At 36.5% G+C, this 22424-nt stretch overlaps 1 protein-coding gene across 1 annotated transcript in view; it reads right to left on the reverse strand.

Annotated features, from left to right (window-relative positions):
- The window catches only part of NSUN3 (NOP2/Sun RNA methyltransferase 3), a 60265-nt gene that overhangs the window by 25820 nt on the left and 12021 nt on the right, over window positions 1-22424 (reverse strand). Inside the window, exons 3-5 of the mRNA XM_030330182.1 lie at window positions 21566-21909; window positions 7006-7160; window positions 6172-6293 (exon numbers count right to left, since the gene is read on the reverse strand). Of these exons, the coding sequence (XP_030186042.1) occupies window positions 6172-6293; window positions 7006-7160; window positions 21566-21909 (621 nt within the window). The remainder of the gene's footprint in view (window positions 1-6171; window positions 6294-7005; window positions 7161-21565; window positions 21910-22424) is intronic.

Raw genomic sequence — 22424 nt, forward strand, 5'->3', positions numbered from 1 at the left:
AGAAAGTCTTTGATACTCCTAACTACCTGAATGAATGAATGAATGAATGAGGGATTTAATATGCAGTCATTTCAAAAGTATATTTTCAAAGACTATTTACTAATTAACATGTTCATGGGGCACTTGGGTGGCTCAGTCGGTTGAGCATCTGACTCCTGGTTTTGGCTCAGGTTATGATCGCACAGTTCATGAGATCCAGCCCAGCATCAGGTTCTGTGCTTATGGCATGGAGCCTGCTTGGGATTCTCTCTCTGTCTCTCTCTCTGCCCCTCCTGTGCACACACACATGCTCGCTCTCTCAAATTTTTAAAAATAATAATTAACATGATCATAAATTAAATAGACAAAGATACTGAATTCTATTCTGATTTCTATTATAAATACTATATGCAGTCAAAGAAGTTAAGTTGGTTTAAGTTTCAATGGGTGGCTTATTTTCTGCTTTATATTTCTTTGTATTTTTCAAATGTTTTATGAGGCTAAACTACTTCCATGTTAGGAAAGGTTATTAGAAAAAACCTCTTCAGTTTAAGTATTTATCTGTTGCTTACTTTGTAAAATTTGCTTTGTTACACCCATACTCCATCCTTAACATGACCAAAGTTGGGTGTCCCTCCTCTTGTTCCCTCTGTACTCTATTCTACTACCACATTCTTGCCGCATTTTAAAACAATTGCCCTGAGGACCTTGAGAACAAGGAGCATTTCATATATATTTTAGTATCTGCAATGCCTAGCAAAGTTCTGATATGAAGTACTTAATAAATGTTGGATAAATTAATAAATGCTGATAAAATCTTATTTTCAAGATTGTATTTCTTTTTTTTTTAATATGAAATTTATCATGTTCCATACAACACCAAATGCTCATCCCAACAGGTGTCCTCAATGCCCATCACCCACTTTCCCCTCCCTCCCACCCCCCCCCCATCAACCCTCAGTTCATTCTCAGTTTTTAAGAGTCTCTTATGATTTGGCTCCCTCCCTCTCTAACTTGTTTTTTCCCTTCCCCTCCCCCATGGTCTTCTGTTAAGCTTCTCAGGATCCACATAAGAGTGAAAACATATGGTATCTGTCTTTCTCTGTATGACTTATTTCACTTAGCATAACACTCAAGATTGTATTTCATATTGTCAATCTATACTTGAGACATTTTTAGTGTTGAAAATACAATAGCTACAAACTTTGGATGTCTCTTCAACCTTTTACAATTGTATTTAATGTGGAATATTTTGATCTGTACAATCTTAATAAAAAGAAGTGTGTACTTTGTGCAAATTACAGATTTAAAAAAAATTTTTTTAATGTTTATTATTGAAAAAGGAAGAGACAGAGTGTGAGCAGGGGAGGGGCAGAGAGAGAGAGACACAGAATCCAAAGCAGACTCCAGGCTCTGAGCTATCAGCGCAGAACCTGACGCAGGGCGCTCAAACCCATGAACCGTGAGATCATGACCTGAGCCAAAGTCGGACGTTCAACTGACTGAGCCACCCAGGTGCCTCAAACAAATAACAGATTTTTAATCTGAGAATCTCTGACTCCTGCCATCTAACTTGAGAAAAAGAAGAAAAAGGAGGAGGTAGGGGAGTAAGAGAAGTATCAACAGTAGCAATAGTAGCCGTAGGGGTATTAAGGGTTTGCTTGTGTTTTCTGGATTCCAAACATACGACTAAGCATATCATGATAGTATGCAAAGCTAACTGAATTAGTTGACCTTTAAAAAGAAAATATATACATAGCTGAAACACTGGTGGATCTTCCATTCTAATAGACCTGTATGTCCAAAGATTATTTTTCCAACATGAATATATCAACGTTTTAGTCACTGCGTTGATGAATGATGAAGACTCAGGCTTCACAGTCACCAGGTATCCCTTATCTCAGCCCAAGAGCATGACAGAGGAATTGTTGGTGATTTTTATTTTTTTAATGTTTCTTTTAAAACACAATTCTTGCTGTCAGAGTACCACTTTTTAAGGATAGTTATCTGGATGATTTATACAAATTTTCAAAATGTTACTGAATAATCTAAGCTTCCTTTTTCCATGAGTTCACAAATTGGATTTTACTTGTCAAGTAGTGAGAAAAGAGAACCAGAAGGGGTCAGTATTTTAAATGTGATTGATTTTCTCTGGGTAAATAGATGACATGATACATTACTGCAATAACATACCAATATTTTTGTTATAAATCATACTCTTCAGTTCGTGCTTTCCCACCTAAAAATCATGTAAACTTCTCTTGCACAAACACCATGGCACTTTCTAGAGACAACATGTATATCATTTTCAGCATATTTTCTCACTCTGTTTATCCTAATACATTTAATAAAAATGAGGCAAGAGAACCTGATTATGTATGTACACAGTTTGTAACAGAAACGACTGCTCTCAGAAATTATTTTGAGAAATGATAATAAAGATATACTTTCAAACAGTATTCAATTAATAAAAATGTCTTATGTTCAATTATTCCTTATATCATTGTCCTACATTCTCATCTTCTGAAAATGGTTTGGGGACAGATGTGTAAGAGAGTTGTATACAGTTTTATCTTCCTGTATTGTAAATTAAATAGAAGAGTCTAATTTTTCCATTTCTGTATGGATAAATCAAAGGGTCCTCAATAAGTGTACAATGAAGCCATATGCTTTGGTATCTATCTCCTGTCATCATCGTGCCCTCTAATAAGCTTTTCATGCTAAAAAGAAAAATCAGGTTTGATCACTGTTTTCATGATTATATGCATACATTAATCTTTAAAAGAATTTTTTAAAAAAGACTTACATATCTACTAATATTAGTCTTTAAAAAAAGTGTAAATCAAGAAACTTCTATTAAAAAAAGTATCAATTTTAGGGGCACCTGCGTTGCTCAGTCGGTTAAGCATCCGACTCTTGGTTTCAGCTCACATCGTGATCTCGTGGTGGTTCGTGAGTTCAAGCCCCGCTTCCCGCTCCACACTGACAGTGCAGAGCCGGCTTGGGATCTCTCCCTCTTTCTCTGCCCCTCCCCTGCTCACTCTCTCTGTCTCTTTTGAAATAAATAAATAAACTTTAAAAAAGTACCAATTTTAATTTAGGTATCACATTCATAAAAACATGTAAGATTAATATTTGGCTACAGAGTATTGTGTTTTCAAAAGCTACAACTGTAAACAGTGTGTAGATGGCCTATTTAATATAAATATGAATGATTTCTGATAACGTAAATGAATATACAGCCATAGAGAACATAAAGTATCTTTGTGTACCATAACCTGTCAGCTGACAAATGCAAATACAAGTCTAGTCTTCAACAAAACAGTACAAAAAGTTTTCCTTATTTGCCTCTCAATTATCCTCTTGTTTTCTCCCTCCTGAGTGCCATCTTCTGTCCACAATATCAGGCCAGGCAATATTTGCTTGCTTGCCTTCTAATTGCTCTTTGCAAATGTAAATAAGGATCTACTATCAATCCTTTATACTTTTGACTAAAATTCACACATCAATATATTTACTCTCTTGCATATGTTTGCATTTGAAACCTTTTATTTCTTATCGTGGAATAAAAGGATTACCTTTTGTTAAAGGGAGGTAAGGCAATAACTAGGTGAAAAAGATTTCGAAAAGAGTAGGGAACTTCTTTATATGTGGTATGGTGATAGAGCTATGAGAAAATTACTATATATGTGTGTACACACCCACACACATATTTCATTTTCTGGAGTCAGGGGCAGGTGATACAAGAGAAATTGTGGCTAGAGTTATCATTTTTTCCTTTATCTTTTTAACTCCCAGACTTGTAGATGTCAGGGAACTAGAACTGCTTTCTGTGCCTAGAGCTTGGGTATCCCACGCTTTCCCCGGTATCATTATAATCATACCGCAAAGGGATCCAAAGTTTCAACTAGTCTAAGTGGCTCTGAAAACTCTCACACAGACCAAGCATCAGGGACAGGAAGTGCAGAGTAGCTGGTCAAGGAAAAGAACACGAGACAGCTGGTATGATGGTGCTCCCCATGTGATTACATGAAAATCTACACCTGTAGTGATTGAGAGGTCAGTTTTGCACCTGTTCGATATGCTAATAAAATGATGTAGCGCTAAAGCCACTCCTTTTGGAGACTAAGACAATGGGGGAGGGGAGGGGCCACTAAGGAAGAGGCTTCGTTGTTAAGGCATAAGAAGGTGCCTATGTGAGGTTTATACAAATGCAGGACCTTCATGATGATGACTGTAATGCTATATGATGTTATATATAACATAATGATCTCGCATTAGACTTTGCTGATAGCTTGGAGCCTGGAGCCTGCTTCAGATTCTGTGTGTCTCTCTCTCTCTCTGCCCCTCCCCTGCTCACCCTCTGTCTCTCTCTCTCTCTCACTCTCAAAAATAAACATTTTTAAAAAGTAAAAAGAAAAAAAAAGGAATAATGTAAACATCCAAAATTAGAAGATTAAATAGCATAGGATAGACTGACGCTATTTAATATTTCACAAAAGTTGAAAAGAACAAAGTAAATCTACAAGGAAAAAAAAACTAAGAAAAATTAAGTACAAAAAAGCAAGTTTCAGATCAATATATACACAACGATAGCAGTTATTTTTTAATGTATTTCTCTATGAGCATGTAATTGTAAAATGAGCTATAGAACAAGTTTGGAAGAGTGTGCCCCAAACTTAAGTCCAACAGTTAACTCAGTGAAGAAAGCTGGTATTTGGCTGGGTCTACGTCCAAGGGGGCTTTTTGCTTCATTTTCATTATCTGAGTTTGTTTACAATGAAAATGTTTGCATTTAATAGTTGTACAATAAAATATATTTTTTAAATGCTATCAAGAGATCAAGTAAAATTAAAATTGAAAAATATCTATTTATCCATTTAATGGATCTTTAGTATTTTTAACAAGCATAGATTTGGAAGAATAAAGGGAACAGAAAATAGATTACCATGAATTGAGACAAAATGGGAGGAAAAGCAATCGACAGAATATAAAACACAAAAAGCTTAATAATGAACAGGAAGAAAAAGAAGTATAGGGAGGCTTTTTCATGAGAGAAAGAACAATGATAGTCTCAGGAAGCCTGGTTGCTTAATCACACCTTAAAAAAAATTAGAGGTCACAATGGTAACAAGCCATCATAACACTTATTGTCTATTACAAGGCATAAGTTATAATAATAGCAAGGCCCAGAGTAGCTGGAATAATTAACCAAGAAGCCAGATCAACATGCCAAAGCTAATAACCCAAGAGGTAGAAGGGGAAAAGTGATATAAAATTCTCAAAATATCTTAGGGTTTAGTAGATGAAAGGCTGACACTGCAATCATATGAACAGTTTAAATGCCAGATGAGTAACATCTACAAGAACCCTCTAATGGGTACTAACCAGAATAGCCATAATGAGCTGATACTTAATCCGGTACAAGAACAAGACTACATATTAGTTGACTGTAATACTTAGATAATGGCATGTATTCATTGTTGTGTATCAATCAGAAGTTGGAAGCAAACCACATTGTCAGCAGTGTATAAAATGTTACTCATTCTTATTCCACATGTAAGAGAGAATAGGTGATAATGCATCATTTAACCATATTTTAAATATTTCAGAGAATTTTTGTTCAGCATTAAACAACAGGAATTGCTTGAGAGTGGAGTATAAGTAGAAATCTCTTTTAAAACCAGCATGGTATGTCTCACAGTGTCTCTTTTTAGAGGAAAGCCAAGTATCTCTTGGTGGTCACATGCTTCTAGAAAACTCTTAAAGGGGAGATAAGTGCTAACAATAAACTACAACTTCCTAGGAGGCTGACTCATCCAGAACAATGTGTCCATTACCAACAAAATACAACCTGGTCCAAAGCTACTATTATGGGGGTGCTGTTCAGGTCCTGAAGAAAGAATACGGTGCCGAACCCTAGATCTGAGACAGTCCAGATATGCAAACAATTTTAAATGACAATACACAGCAATACCAAATTTCATTGAGTGGATAGGAGTAGTGAGTCCTTAGAGCAGGAGAGCTGAAGGGAAAAAGGTTAAGAATTTTCTAGATACAGCCTTTGGAGGAATAATTACCAACACCTACACAGGAAACCCTCCATTTGGGGACTTCTCTGTGTCATGATTTGTCATGCCTATTTAAATTACATTAGAAGCCGGAATAAACTTTTGTATTAATAGCCCTCACCTCAAGAGTTCTATCTGCAGAAGAGGCAAATTGCTCCTTTGGCTTATTCTCCAGGCTGCCTTCTGAGAATCAGAAGAGAACAACCAATTTCGATCATTTGAACACGGAGCATCAACTAACACCTAGAGAAAAAAAGGATATATGATGCAAATACGTAGTACATGGAGAAGCTATGTAAAATGTGATTAAAAAAATAGCTAATAAATAAAGTCATTTCTTTTAAAGCCAAAAATATATCATGCTAAATTCTTCATGACCTTTCTTCAGTAATACTTTACACTTCCAGTGTTTGTTTTTCTGGGGGGGGAGGGGGGGTAACAGGAGAACTAAAATCTACTAACGTATAATCACATTTCATACTTGACAACTACAGCAAAAATTTTTACAGAAGTTACTCATTTTAAACAGACATAACTATATTTCTGAATTCTCAGCATTTACTCTTAAGAACTAATATTTCAATTTTGGTTTATTGAAATGTTCTCTTTTTCTTCAACTGTCATACACTGATATGAAATATTACCAAATTAAAGCAATACAGTGCACATGTTGGTACACTGACCCAAATAACATCTGATCTTTTCCTGAGTATCTTTGAGGCACTTGGAAATGAAAAACATTCAATAATCCCCAATCCCAATGTTACCGCTTCCTTTGAACCATGCTGACCATCAAATAAAAACTGCTTCCTTGTTCACTTTATCAAAATTTCCCAGAGTACTGAGAAATTGTATCAGGCTATGTCTGGAAGCAGATGGAAAACAACAACAACAAAGCAGCATAACAGCGGTATCATTGGGAGTCCATCAGTTTGTCACAATGTAATAACAGTACCTTGTCAAACATTTCAGGCTGGGCATCTCCCATTTCTCTGCCATCCAATTCAGACACTTTAATTACATTTACCAAAGGCTGCGGGATGAATGATTCTAACGTCTGCCTCAGCCACCTCAATCTCAGACTATCATGTTCATTACAGTGAAGATAACCTAAATATAAAGGATTAAAAAGTTTTAAACTGAATGCAATGGAACTGTTAAATTTCCACTTTTGACCAAATAAATTTCAGAAAGAAATTCATCATAATCATGCAGAAATAGGGCGCAGAGATAAATATTATGATTATGTTTAAAAAATAGCAATACACACATACACACACACAAATTTATAATAGTCATGCCTTACACAGCCCATCAGCTCTGACCACACACTCATTCAAATTTAATTATGGATTCCTAAAGATATGCTATGCAACCAATACCTCAAACACAGTTCTCCCCTAAAGCTCTAAAGAGCAAATGATATATTTGGTGTATGATCTTTATTTTCCTTTTTTTATTTTTTTGTTTACTTTTGAGAGAGAGAGACAGACAGACAGACAGAGGAGTGAGTGGGGGAGGAGCAGAGAGAGGGAGACACAGAATCTGAAGCAGGTTCCAGGCTCCGAGCCATCAGCACCAAGCCCACGATGGGGCTCGAATCCATCAACCCTGAGATGATGACCTGAGCCAAAGTTGGATGCTTAACCAAGCGAGCCACCCAGGCACCCCAGTTTTCCTTTCTTTCCTTCCTTCCTTCTCCCCTTTCCTTTCCTTCTTTTCCTTTCCTCCTTCTCTTCCCTTCCCTTCCCTTTCCACCTCTCCTCCCCTCCTGTCCCTTCCCCTTTTCTTTCTTCTTTCTCCTTCCAGGAAAGAACATATTAAGTAAAAGAAAGTATATGGTATATGGGAAAAGACACATAAAGTGCTGTTGGCTCTATGGGAAATCATGGGCTCAAGTTATGAGCTATAAGACTCTGGGGAAGTTTCTTAGCTGTCTTTAAGAGTCTCAGTTTCCTTTTGTGTCAAATGGATATTATACCTAGTGAAGGGATTCAGAACATGCATCTCTAAAACATGCCACTTTGCCCTGTTGATAATTTTGAGTTAAAGGCACCTGAATAACAGCAGATGCACAAAGGGCATTTCTGCCTTCCTCTTTCTTCCTGAAAGCCGGAGATGAACTCTCACATGACAGACACTCTCCCTATACCAGAAGGAAAGAAATATTCTGATCATCAAGAGATGAGGAGTTAGGGCCCAGAGAAATCTGCACAAATAGACCTTGTTAAAAATTCTTCCTGTCTTCTCCCCAACATGGGTTACTTTTCCACAACTGGCACTTTATGTTCAACCTAGTAATATAAGCACTTAGACTTGGCCACTTTTTTGGATCTTTGTTTTCTTGTGGCAACTCCCATATACATGTAAAATTCTATTAAACAAAATTTATATGCTTTACTTCTACTAACCTGTTTTATGTCAGTCTCAGCAAAATGTTATCTCCTCTACACTGGCTGCCTTAAAAACCTGTTCAGTTTAAAACGTGATACTTTAGTAATATTTCTAGCATAGGACTGCAAAAGTAGTAGTAACAAATGTTTATGATTATTAACAATTCTTGAGTCCTTATCAAGCACTAGGCCTTGCTCTAAAAACCTTACATGTCAGGGGGTGGGCCTGGGTGTCTCAGTTAGTCAAGCATCCAACTCTTGATTACAACTCAGGTCATCTCAAGGTTTGTGGAATCAAACCCCACATCTGGCTTCACGCTGACAGCATGGAGCCTGCTTGGGATTCTCTCTTTCTCTCTCTGCTCTGCCCCGGCTCACATGCTCTTTCCCCCTAAATAAATAAACATTAAAAAAAAATCAAAAACAAAAACTTTATATGTAGGGTCACATTTAATCCTCACAAACCTGAGGTAGGTACTTTTTTTAAAACTGAAAAAAAAATTTTTTTTTTATTTTATTTTTGAGGAGGAGGAGAGAGAGAGAGAAAAAGAAAGCATGAGCAGGGGAGGGACAGAGATAGAGACACAGAATCCGAAGCAGGCTCCAGGCTCTAAGCTGTCAGCACAAAGCCTGACACGGGACTTGAACTCATGAACCATGAGATCATGACCTGGGCCAAAGTCTGATGCCCAAGGACTGAGCCATCCAGGCTCCCCCTGGTACTTTTATTGTTATTTATATTTTACTAATGAGGAAACTTAGACCATGAGAGGTTAAGTAATTTGCCTAAGTTCAGAACCAGAAATCCAGACAGTTCCAGAGCCCTACCTATCATTAAGCACCTCTTAAGCATCATGCTATATACTGTTTCTCACTATAGAAGGCACCTATAAATGGTTTATTCCCTAGTGAAATTGTGATTTGTCTTTTCTTTATTTAAATATATATGTACATATCTTTTTAATGTTTATTTATTTTTGAGAGAGACAGCACATGCACACAAGTGGGGCAGAGGCAGGCAGAGAGAGAGGCACAGAGAGAGAGAGACAGAGAGAGACACAGAACCTGAAGGCCTCAGGCTCTGAGCTGTCAGCACAGAGTCCAACATGGGGCTCGAATTCATGAACCATGAAACCATAACCTAAGCTAAGTTGGAGGCTTAACCAACTGAGTGACCCCAGGCACCCCTAAGTACACATTTTCTTAAAATTAATTTAATCATTTAAAAATTCTATTTATTTAAATTCAAGTTAGTTAACATAGAGTGTAGTATTAGTTTCAGGAGCATTATTTTCTTCTGCTGTGTCTGTTAAGTTCCCGATGAGCGAAATCATACATTTGTCTTTCTCTGACTTATTTCGCTTAGCATAACACACTCTAGTTCCACGCATGTTATTGAAAATGGCAGTATCTCATTTTTTTCAATCACTGAGTACTATTCCATTGTGTATATATACATCTTCTTTATCCATTTATCAGTCAATGGGACACTTGGGCTCTTTCTGTAATTTGGCTATTGTTGATAGCACTGCTATAAACACTGGGGTGCATGTGGCCCTTCAAATCAGCACTCCTGTATCCTCTGGATAAATACCAAGTAGTGCAATTGCTGGGTCGTAGGGTAGTTCTATTTTTAATTTTTTGAGAAACCTCCATGCTGTTTTCAAGTGGCTGTACCAGTTTGAATTCCCATCAACAGTACAAAAGGTTTCCCCTTCCTCCAAATCTTCACCAACAGCTATTTTACATGTTTGTATATATTTATATATATCATAGACGTTATATGATATATATAAATATATAATCTATGAATACAAGCATATGTTTTAAAGTTTATTTATTTATTTACAACGAGCGAGAGAATGTGTAAGTGCAGGGGAGGGGCAGAGAGAGAGGGGGAGAATCCTAAGCAGGCTCCACACCATCAGCACAGAGCCTGACGTGGGGCTCAAACTCATGAACCAAACCATGAGATCATGACCTGAGCTGAAATCAAGAGTCAGAGGCTAAACTGACTGAGCCACTTAGGCACCCCTACAGGCATATTTTTAAATGCACAAAAGTACAAAGAACATCAAAAATTACCTCAAACCAATTGTCTTCAGGTAACCATTTAACATTTTGATAATCACACCACATTGCTTTATGTGTATACTCATATAAAACTTACATAAGTGGAATTATATATTATCCTCGAGTTGTTGCATCTCATTTTTCATCTACCCTCTCCACCAGCTGCCCATCAAAAGGAACTTAAACTATCAACCCAATATAACCCTCGTTTTCCACATACACTATGCCAACACTTTAAAAGAAACACTACCAAGTCAACAGGTAGAAATATAAGTAATTGTTAAAGGCTGCTAAATAGTACATGAGATGGAGACGCCATCCTTTATTCATCCATTACCAATCATTGGGCATTCACATCGCTGTCACTAATAAAGCACAGTAAACATCTTTATACAGTTATCCTATTATAATATTTTATTATTATGACACAGTTTCAGAGAAATGGATAGGTTAGGGCAGGGGAATTTTTTACTTTTAGTAAATATTACCCGGTCCTTCCAGCAAACTCCCACAAGAAGTGTTATTATCAAAGTGGTGTTGTAGTATAACACGAGATGGGATGTTGTAGTATAATCCTTGATCTATAACACAATTATCTTTTCATTTCCATTTGCCATTTGGTTTTGCTTTTCTGTCAATGATTATTCTTATTCTTTGTCCTTTTTTTTTTCCTGTTCCACTATTTGTATTTTTTTCTACTAGGTAAGAGATATTTTCATAGTATAGATACTAACTCTCTATCTGCCATGTGATCTGCAAATCTTTCCTAAATTGCATTCTGAATTTATTTGTAGTATCTTAATTCTAAGATAAGTTTCACAATTTTTTAATAGTCAATCATACCACTTTTATAATTTCTAGGTTTTTTGGTCTTATTCAAGGCAGTCTATTCAGACTAGATTTTCAGGTCTGACTCAGCTCAACATTCATGCAGGCCATGTCTGGCCTCATCCCACAGGAATCACAGCTTGCCAAGAGGGGAGGGTGAGACACTCCTCTTTCATGGAAGACCTTGGGCAATCCTCACAGTTGGTAATTTAGGTGCAAGATGATAAGAATCACACTGGGCAGGTGTAGGAGCTGTCCTGGCTTAAAAGCTTCATGTCCCATAGGAGACAAGATCTCCTCTAACAACTCTATAGGCACAGCTTCCAGGATCCCCATGAGGGACATGCCAAGTTACAAGAATCCGTGTACTCAGGAAGGCCCAGTCAGGGCATCCCCATGAGATCTCTGGGGCTTATTTATTCTTTCTCCAAGTGCACATGGATTTTACCCTTCAGGGTCTTTTTTATCATGAGCAATGTTGCCTGGAAACATAGTGACAATATGTCCGGTTACCAGGGAAACAAAGCTGGAGTACTAAATGAAGGTGAAATTCTAATGTAGAGGAGAAATATTTTTGTAAACCCTTTGCTCAAATATATATCTGTATAAATATATATGCATTTACAAATCTATATATATCTACACATATGTTGTTGTTTTTTGATTGCCACTCCAGGATTAAAAACTTTTAATGATTTCCCATCATCCATTAAAGTTCAAACTAGTGATTTATTTCAAGGTCTGTGATAATAAGCTCTCACGACAACCTTTCAATTTTGCAACCTCCTGCTATTTTATCAACATGCTCTGTGCTCCACCAAATTTGACTGACTTGTCCACTTCTCATGCATACTTCAAACCTCTCTTACAGTACTTACCATAATTTGTCTTAGGATAGAGGTTTGTGTGTGTTTTGCTTACCTTTCCTACTACCAGTGTGACGTGACTTCTATACGGAAAGTGCTCAGGAGATGGCATCAATTTTGTCAGGAGCAGAAAAGAGTAGAAAATTACCTTAAAGGGGTGCCTGGGTGGCTCGGTCAGTTAGGCATCTGACTTTGGCTCAGGTCATGATCTCACGATTTGTGAGTTCGAGACCCGCGTCAGGCTATGTGCTGACAGCTCAGAGCCTGGAGCCTGCTTTGGATTCTGTGTCTCCCTCTCTCTCTGCCCTTCCCCCTCTCACTGCTCTCTCTTCCTGCCTTAAAAAAATAATAAACATTAAAAAATTTTTTTTTGAAAAGAAAGTCACCTTATTTGCATTTGTATGGGTAGTATACTCTTTTTTAATTTAGTTTATGTGTTTCAAATGAAAGAAGAGAGATCACAACCAACACAACAGAAATACCAACAATGATAAGAGAATATTATGAGCAATTATATGCCAACAAATTGGGCAATCTGGAAAAAATAGACAAATTCCTAGAAATATATAAACTACCAAAACTGAAACAGGAATAGAAAATTTGAACAGACCCATAACCAGTAAAGAAATTGAATCAGTAATCAAAAATCCCCCAACAAACAAGAGTCCAGGGCCAGGTGGCTTCCCATGGGAATTCTACCACTCATTTAATAGGTATTAAAGTTAATACCTATTCTTTTGAAGTTGTTCCCAAAAATAGAAATGGAAGGAAAACTTCCAAACTCATTCTATGAAGCCAGCATTACCTTGATTCCAAAACCAGACAGAGATCCCACTAAAAAGGAGAATTACAGGACAATTTCCCTGAAAAACATGGATGCAAAAATTCTCAGCAAGATACTAGCAAACTGGATCCAACAATTAGTTAAAAGAATTATTCACTATGGTCAGTAGGATTTATTCCTGGGATTCAGGACTGGTTCAATATCTGTAAATCAATCAATGTGATACATCACATTAATAAAAGAAAGGATAAGAACCACATAATACTCTCAATAGATTCTGAAAAAGCATTTGACAAAATACAGCATACTTTCTTGATAAAAACCCTCAAAGTAGGGATAGAGGGATCATACCTCAAGATCATAAAGGCCATATATGAAAGACCCACCACTAATATCCTCAATGGGAAAAAACTGAGAGCTTTCCTCCCAACATGACAAGGATGTCCACTCTCACCACTGTTATTCAACACAGTTTGGCAATCAGTCAACAGAAAGAAATAAAAGGCATCCAAATCACAAGGAGGAAGTCAAACTTTCACTCTTTGCAGATGACATGATACTTTGTGTGGAAAACCCAAAACTCCACCAAAAATGCTAGAACTGATACATGAATTGAACAAAGTTGCAGGATATAAAATCAATGTACAGAAATTGATTTTATTTCTATACACCAATAATGAAGCAGCAGAAAGAGAAATTAAGGAATCGATCCCATTTACAATTGCACCAAAAAACATAAAATACCTAGGAATAAACCTAACCAAAGAGGTGAAAAATCTATACACTGAAAACTATAGAGAGTTTATGAAAGAAACTGAAGACACAAAGAAGTGAAAAAAACATTCCATGCTCATGGATTGGAAGAACAGATATTGTTAAAATGTCAATATTACCCAAAACAATCTACACATTCAATGCAATCCCTATCAAAATAATACCAGCATTTTTCACAGAGCTAGAACAAACAATCCTAAAATTTGTATGGAATCAGAAAAGACCCCGAATAAGCTGGAACATCACAATACATTTCAAGCTGTATTACAAAGCTGTAATCAAGACAGTACGGTACTGGCGTAAGAACAGACACATAGATCAATGGAACAGAACAGAGAACCCAGAAATGGATCCACAAACGTATGGTCAACTAATCTTTGACAAAGAAGTAAAGAATATTGAATGGAAAAACACAATCTCTTCAGCAAGTGGTGCTGGGAAAAATGGACAGCAACATGCAGAGGAATGAACCTGAACCACGTTCTTACATCATACACAAAAATAAACTCCAAACAGATGAAAGACCTAAACATGTGACAGGAAGCCATCAAAATCCTAGAGGAGAAAACAGGCAACAACCTCTTTGACCTCAGCCACAGCAACTTCTTAGTAGACAAGTCTCCAGAGGCAAGGGAAACAAAAGCAAAAATGAACTACTGAGACCTCATTAAGATAAAAAGCCTCTGCACAGTGAAGGAAACAATCAGCAAAACTAGAAGGCAACTGACCATAAGAGGCTTTTAAATACGGAGAACAAACTGAGGGTTGCTGGAAGGGTGTTGGGTGGGGAAAGGGCTAAAGGGGTAAAGCACATTAAGGAGAACACTTGTTGGCATGTGCACTAGATGTTGTATGTAAGTGATGAATCACTAAATTCTATTCTTGAAATTATTATATGTTAATGTAATATAATATAAAGGGCTAAAGGGGTAAGCGCATTAAGGAGAACACTTGTTGGGATGAGCACTAGATGCTATATGTAAGTGATGAATCACTAAATTCTATTCTTGAAATTATTATATGTTAACTAACATAGATTTAAATTTTAAAAAATTAGTTTACGTGTTTATTTTGGGAGGCATTAAAGGATTTGCTAAGGCAGCTTATGGACAGGCTAAAAGCTCTTGTCTAAAAGCTTGAGATCACTAGAAAACAACCTAAGACAAAAGTTTGTTACGGAGGGGATGCAATCCCAAGGAAGTCAGAGTGAGAGAAAAAAGGAAGTAAATCATGCAAAGGGAGAGCACAAATGTAAAAGGGTTTGTAATCAAGCTGGCTACAGCACTGGTCAGTCTCTCAGGATATGTCCACAGTCTGAAAATACTGAGCCTTGGAAGAAACTATGGGGTTTAACAATATAGGGAGGAAGAACAATGAATCTGCTGGCATCTTCTTGCCTCCTGCCTCTCATTGGTTAAAGTCCCTCTCAATAGCTGCTAACTCCCACACACTTCAGGTCTGTGCTACCTGGCCCTAGCCAGAGAGTCCCAAGGCCAGTTACAGCAACCACTTAAATGTGGTGATTTCTGCTGGTCAGCTAGCCGCTATCTGGAGGCTCCTCAGTTTGTGGCAGTAGTAACATCAGCAGCAGATACCCTCAGGAATAGCATGAATCTTTTCTAGGGTTTCTCCAGTCTGGAAACAATTCAGGTGTCTCCAGCCCTGACGTGAGGAATGACAGTAAAGGTGAAGCCAAACAGATCTGTGGTGGAGCATAAAATGGGGCCAAGGCAGCTCCCCAAAGTCACACCTTGTCCCCATCAGATACTAAGAGACTCAAAGGAGAAAAACATGTCTCTAATTATTTTTCATTCCACTTCTCCCTTTTTCTGGTTTAAATGTTTTACATTCCATTTCCATTATTTTATTAGTAAACCTAAAGATTTTAACATGCATATGTAAAAAAAAAATCTACATTAAGTCAACCTTTATCATTTTTCCTAAAAGATATAAGAATCTTTTAATTCTCCTTCTCAAACTAGATGCTATTATTACTGTGTATTTGGGTTTTATTTGGGCTTACCTTTTTTAACTGCACAAATTATTATCATTGTCTTCTACAGTCAATGGCAGATTCTTCCCATATATTTCCCATAGTCTTTGTTCTTCATTTTTTCTTGTATGTTTTATCATCCATCTACAATGGCTTTCCTTCTTCCTGAAACACATCCTTCAGAATCATCGGTAACAAACTTATACTGTCTCTCTCTTTGTCTAAAAACCATGTCCATTTCACTTTTGCTCTTCAAAGATATTTTGGTGAATGTATTTCTGGATTTACAGTCATCTTTTCTTAGGACATTGAAAATAGCATTCCTCTGAATGCTAGTTTCCATTGTTACTCTCAAAGGTCAATCCTCAGGTTGTTGTCTTTTGAAGGTAAAATGTCCACTTGACTGCTATTAAGATCTTCTCTTTATTTTCAGTGTTCTACAACTTGACTATAATGGTCTACACTGGCTTAGTTGTGCTTACACAAATTCAGAGAGTTCTGCTCTCATCATCAAAGTTGAAGACAGATGGTTTTCCTTTCAGTCCCTTGGAGAGGACAATTTCTTCCTAGTTTACCTTACATGGAGGGTATACCATTTTGGAATCTCAGCTTTATGTAAGTTAACCTCCTAGCAGATGCTCTCTTGGGGAGGCTCAGTCTTCTATTCTTACATTTTCAGGAAGTAATGAAAAACATGCAAATTTTTCAGGTTAAGCAAATGCTCTCAAGTGAAAAGCTAGCTTCAATGCTTAGTTGATCTCCTAGGTTCCCATTATCTCTTAGATTTTGGTGACTGAGTATTTAGAGATCATTGACTGTGTTTTTCTTTAATATTATATCTTACATTTCTTAGTTGTTTTCAGTGGGAGGCTTGGTTAGGAGATCTAGTTTGTCATTCTGCAAGAACCGAAGTCTTAGTTACTTCTATATCCTTCACATCTCCACACCTTCACATCCAATGCCTTTCACGTGTAGTATGTGCTCACTAAATGTAGCTAACTTGATTTGAAACATGACATTATAATAAAGAATGAATTGCTAAAACTGAAAATCAGGTCAGTTTTTCATTAAATTATAGCTTTTGTCAAGATTCTCAATATAGCATTTTAAAATACCTCTTAGTTCAAATATAGTTTTATGTTGTATTACTGTTTGGTGTAGATGTAGATTTTATTTTAAAAATCTTAGATTGGTTAAACTTTTTTTAAAATATGTAATATATGACATCACAACCCAAGTCTCATATATATATATATATATACACACACACACACACACACATATATATAATACTATATATTATATATATGTACATATGTGTATATATATGTATATGTATATGTGTGTGTATATATAATATATATTATATATAATATATATATTATATAAATATATATATTATATATATATAATATACATATATAATACTAAGACTTCCTACATTGAAGCAGAATTAACTTCAAGCTTAAATTGTCAAAAATAAACCAACTCTTGGTAATTTTTCATCTAAGCAGGAAAGGAAGTGAATTTAACAAATACTTGCAAAAGTCATTGAAGCTTTACATCTATATATGGTAGCCTTCGTCCATGGAAAGAAACTGAAGCTGATAGTTTCATTTATTAATTTATTTTGGTGCAACTGACTTAAAAAGAAAAAAAACAATTCTGCCTATTTTCATTTCTGTTCATTATTCCTTAGAGCCATAAGCCCTAATTATGATTGTCTGAGGAATTAGATTTTCCTCTAAACACAAATATTGAAATAATAATATTGTCCATGTATTACAAGTGCTATGAAAGCTAATGATAAGGTTCTCCCAGATATCTGAAAGCAATGTTACAAATTCACAAAAGAACAAAATGGTAACAACAAATTTGTTAAAACATGGTTGACGACAGATTAAAATACACTTGAGAATACACCCACATCAAGATCCTGGTTTACTAAGTACCTGTTATGGAATGGGCGTGGTGCTAGCAGCTGCACACACAAGTGAGAACTTGCGCTACTCTCAAGAAGCTGTCTAATGGAGGATGCTGGTAACATCAGGAGACCTCAAAACACAGTCAAGTGCACATTTGTGAAAACCTGAGTTCAGAGCACAGCTCTGCCACTTACCTAGGACAATTTAGGTTAACTTCTCTTTGTCTTGTTTTCATCTTTAAAATGGGGATAATAGTGCCCAACTAATGTGGCTGCAGGGTTAAATTAAGAATATACACACCAGAGATAGTCACACTGTGTTCCTCAGAGCCCTAGGATTTCATAAACGTATTTATACAGAAATTTTGATTTATGCAATGTGATTAACACAGTCCTTGGCACATACTAGGTATTCCAAAATGTTTTTATTACTAACAAAATAAATAAAAAGTGCACCTAATGCAGGGAGTTCTGGAAGGCTTTCTAAGAAAGTTGATTCCTGAGTGAAAATCTGATGAAAAAGCAAGCAGGGCAAGAGGTAGAGAAAAGTGGTATCTGTAGGGTGTGTGAAAGGCCTGGAGGCCTAAAAGGAAGCAGGAAGCAGAATAAAAGCAATTCAGTAAAGAAAGGAGTCTTTCTCATCTTTTCTACCACCAAAGGCTAACTTAGATGGCAAAGGTATTACTGACAGCAAAGAGAATTCCATGGAAGGATAGAGCCCTCAGCCAGAAAGTTGATGAAGCCACTCTACCAAGCTAGGTCATTCTTAGTATGTTAATGCCTTCCTATTTAGAGTAGAATTCTTTGCTCTTTTTCTACCAAGACCAGGACATAACAAAGGCTGTGTTGACAAAAACAAAAACAACAACAAAAAAACAATGGCACAATCCATCACTGTGCTAACATGTGGGTGCAGCTGGACCAAAAGAGAAGTACACTAATTTCCTTAATCATCCTAAAATACGAGCTTTTTAATCATTCAAAGCTGTGAGCCTCTTGGCCCAGAATAAAGGCCAGTGCTGATCTAAAGAAATTCATTGTATAAATGCACATTTAGTTGCAGCCATCATTATAGGTTTTGCTTTTAAAAGCTTATTTTAGCATTGCTTCTGCATTCCAAATTCAAGCACTGTAGCTAACCTAATTTGGGCTTTGAGCATCAGCATGAAGACATCTGTACTTCTTACTAAACCATTATCATTAGTCCTACTTAGATGAAAAGCTACTTTACTTGGAACACTGCCTGTAGTTCATTGCCCTTGATGTAAGAACAGGAAGATTCCTCTCCACTTCAAACTCCTAGAATATCAGTTTGCATTCAGATTCCTAATCAAATCACCTTCCCTATCATAAGTATGTAAAATATTTATAGCCTACCTACTAATGAGGATAATTCAGGATTAAAATGCTCTCTTCAAAACGGTACCCAAATTCGACATTTCTCTTCCATTTTTTTTTACAATACTAAAAATTCTGTATTCAAAACTGATGTAACAGCCAAAATAAGAATACTGTCAAAAGAACACAAAAAGAGTGAAAATAAAAATATTCCTTATAACACATGATTCCATAAACCTTCAGGTCATTATTATATTTGTTATAAAAATAATAAAATAACCTTACAAAATGATCTCTTTGGTTGTGATTTCTTACATTAAAAAAATATAGCAAGCTTCAATAATGGAGGTTTAACCACAATTCGAAAACACACAGCATGTTTTCTCCTAAATACATATTCGTACCAATGACTAGTACAACTGGATTCACAATTCTCATAAAAGTTTTTGAAATCTATTTCAACAGGGAGTGCCCTCAAAGGAAGATATAAATTAAAAAAAAAAAATAAGGAAGATATAAATTAGTCTTCAAACTGGGATATGTATGCCCTAGGGATATATAACAACTTTCTAAGGGATAAGGAAGCTTGGATATTTTTAAAGGAAATCGATTTTCAGGGGCGCTCGGGAGGCTCGGTCTGTTAAGCAGTTAAGCGTCTGACTCTTGATTTCAGCTCAGGTCATGATCTCACAATTTTGAGGTTGAACCCTGCCTCAGGCTCTGTGCTGACAGTGTGTGGAGCCCGCTTAGCATTCTCTCTCCCTTTCTCTGCCCACCCACCCCCCTAACTAGTGCACTCGATCTCTCTCTCAAAATAAAAAAAAATAAACATAGAAGAAGGAGGAGGAGGAGGAGGAGGAGGAGGAGGAGGAGAACAGGGAAGAGGGAAGAAGGAAAAAAGGAAGAAGGAAGAAGAAGAAGAATCAATTTCAGATCATCAACTTCCTAAAGCAGAACACCAGGGCATCTCTTTTCACAACGACCCTTCACCAACCTCATAACTGAGGAGCATGCTTCCCACCCATCCAGAATCTTATTACTGCAAATTGTGCCAGGGTGTAAAAACTTCCAAAGCACCAAAGGCAGTTAAACACATGGGTACCCTGGCTGAGAAAGTAAATGAGTTAAACAACTAGGCGATGTAGCCTTTTGTAATTGAGATGGTTTGTAATCCTTTGCCTTCAACAATATCAAAAGCAGACCAGAGTGCTCCCCTAACAGATCATTAAAATAATGCTTGATTAAAAATATCTGTGTGGGGGCGCCTGGGTGGCGCAGTCGGTTAAGCGTCCGACTTCAGCCAGGTCACGATCTCGCGGTCCGTGAGTTCGAGCCCCGCGTCAGGCTCTGGGCTGATGGCTCAGAGCCTGGAGCCTGTTTCCCATTCTGTGTCTCCCTCTCTCTCTGCCCCTCCCCCGTTCATGCTCTGTCTCTCTGTCCCAAAAATAAATAAACGTTGAAAAAAAAAATTAAAAAAAAAAATATCTGTGTGATCTGGGGTCATAACTCAAGAGTTTAAAGAGCTTAGTGAAATTACTGTAACACAATTTCCACCATTTCCACCATCTTATCTCTATGAACAAAGGCATTTACATTTATAAAAATAAAAACATCAAACAAAAACCAGACGTAACTGTTGCTAAACCCTGTCTTCTCAAGCTGTAAGTAATATTTATCCAGGGAAATCTGAAATAATTTTTTGAAACAGTCTCACCATCTAATTAAGAATTTTTGATGAATGTTGACTCATTACTTTTAATATTTATAAAAATGTACATTTAAATACATTTCATCATTTTTGTACTCATAATAGTAACAAGTTACTTCCAAAGAACTTTTCAAAATCTTTTAGAACTGCACTAACACCATCCCCGTTTGCCACATGTGACTATAAGCCCTTAGAAGGTGGCAGCTAGTCCAAACTGAAATGTGCTTTAAAATATCCACTTTAAAGACATTCTAAGAAAATTAGAATGCAAAATACTTCATTAATAACTTTTATTTTGATTACATGCTGAAATAATATTTTGGATGTACTGGGCTACAATGTACTACTAAAAGTAATCTCAACTGTGTTTTTCTACCTTTTTTAAATGAGTACCTAAAAATATAAAATTTTATGTACACTTCATATTATATTTCTACTGGACAGAACTTATAACCAATGATACAAAAAATGGTTTTAAATATGTATATTTTTGTTGCTTAAAAGTATGACAAGGTATCAATACAAGATTCTTAAGTATGAAAGTAACAATAAAAAATGTTTGTTATTGGCTTATCAGGATTCATGTTATGACAGATTTGTGTTTATGAAATGCTGCAGTTGTGTTCAAAATTATCTGCTAGTATTTAGCTAGAAAAAAAAAATGCTATTACATTGATTTCCTCAGCTAAAACTTCCATTCTTCTACATACTGTCCTGATTTTCAGGCTTCCAAAGTCTGCAAACTCAATCTTACATTTCTCCTCATGTACTTTAAGTATTTTGTAATACATGGCTATTTCAGAGTTGTCAATTACTGAAAGAAAAGCACACTACCTGGATAAGCGCACTGCAGCAGAGCTATTGATTTGCCTCCAGGAGCTGCACACAGATCCAGAACCTTCTCCCCATCTCTTAACTCCAGAGCCAATACTGGGAGAAGAGAGGCGGCATTCAGGAGATAGTATTTTTTTAGATTTCCAATTTGGTGTCTTTCTGAAGGCATTCTGTCTGGAGTTTTACTAAGGTAACACTTCATTGATTTGGGATAGTAGGGTAAAGATCCTTGAAAGAGTGTGTGATAGCCCTTTAAACGTAAATCTCTTTCCAGTTCAAAAGAATAATTGAATCGGTTAAGAAGGACAGCATATTGCCAGCATGATGGTGTTATTAGTATATCCCTAGAAATAGAAAAAGAAAAACAAATAAACATTAGTATTACACACACCAATATAATTTTGTAAGTAATTGAGTGAATGGGGTCTTAGTCTACACTTACCTGTGTTTTTTTTCAGAGTCAGGGTTATTACCATCGACTTTGCCCTTTTGCCTCAGACCATGATATGGCTCAGTCTACTGGTGTTATGACATCCTGCCTTTATTTAAAACTTTGGCATTTTATTCATCATAGGTTTTCTTTTGCATCAATTGTGCCCATTAAGGAATCATTTATTTTGATTATTGGGTTTTAGGGGCCCCTTAATATCTGCATCAGAAAGGAATGCCTCCTATGCCTCAGCCTAGTCCCTTCCTGCACATCTTTCCAAAAACACGTGTTTTTACATACCTCTGAACACATCAAAATAGATGTCAGTCTATCACTCTGCACAAGGAAGGGTTTTTCATAAAGACAAAATTTAAAACCTGAGACTGCTAATATTGGAAGGAAAAATACTATCATTAAAGAGTGTTTAAA

Source organism: Lynx canadensis, chromosome C2, assembly GCF_007474595.2.
Source record: "Lynx canadensis isolate LIC74 chromosome C2, mLynCan4.pri.v2, whole genome shotgun sequence".
NCBI classification, from domain to species: domain Eukaryota; kingdom Metazoa; phylum Chordata; class Mammalia; order Carnivora; family Felidae; genus Lynx; species Lynx canadensis.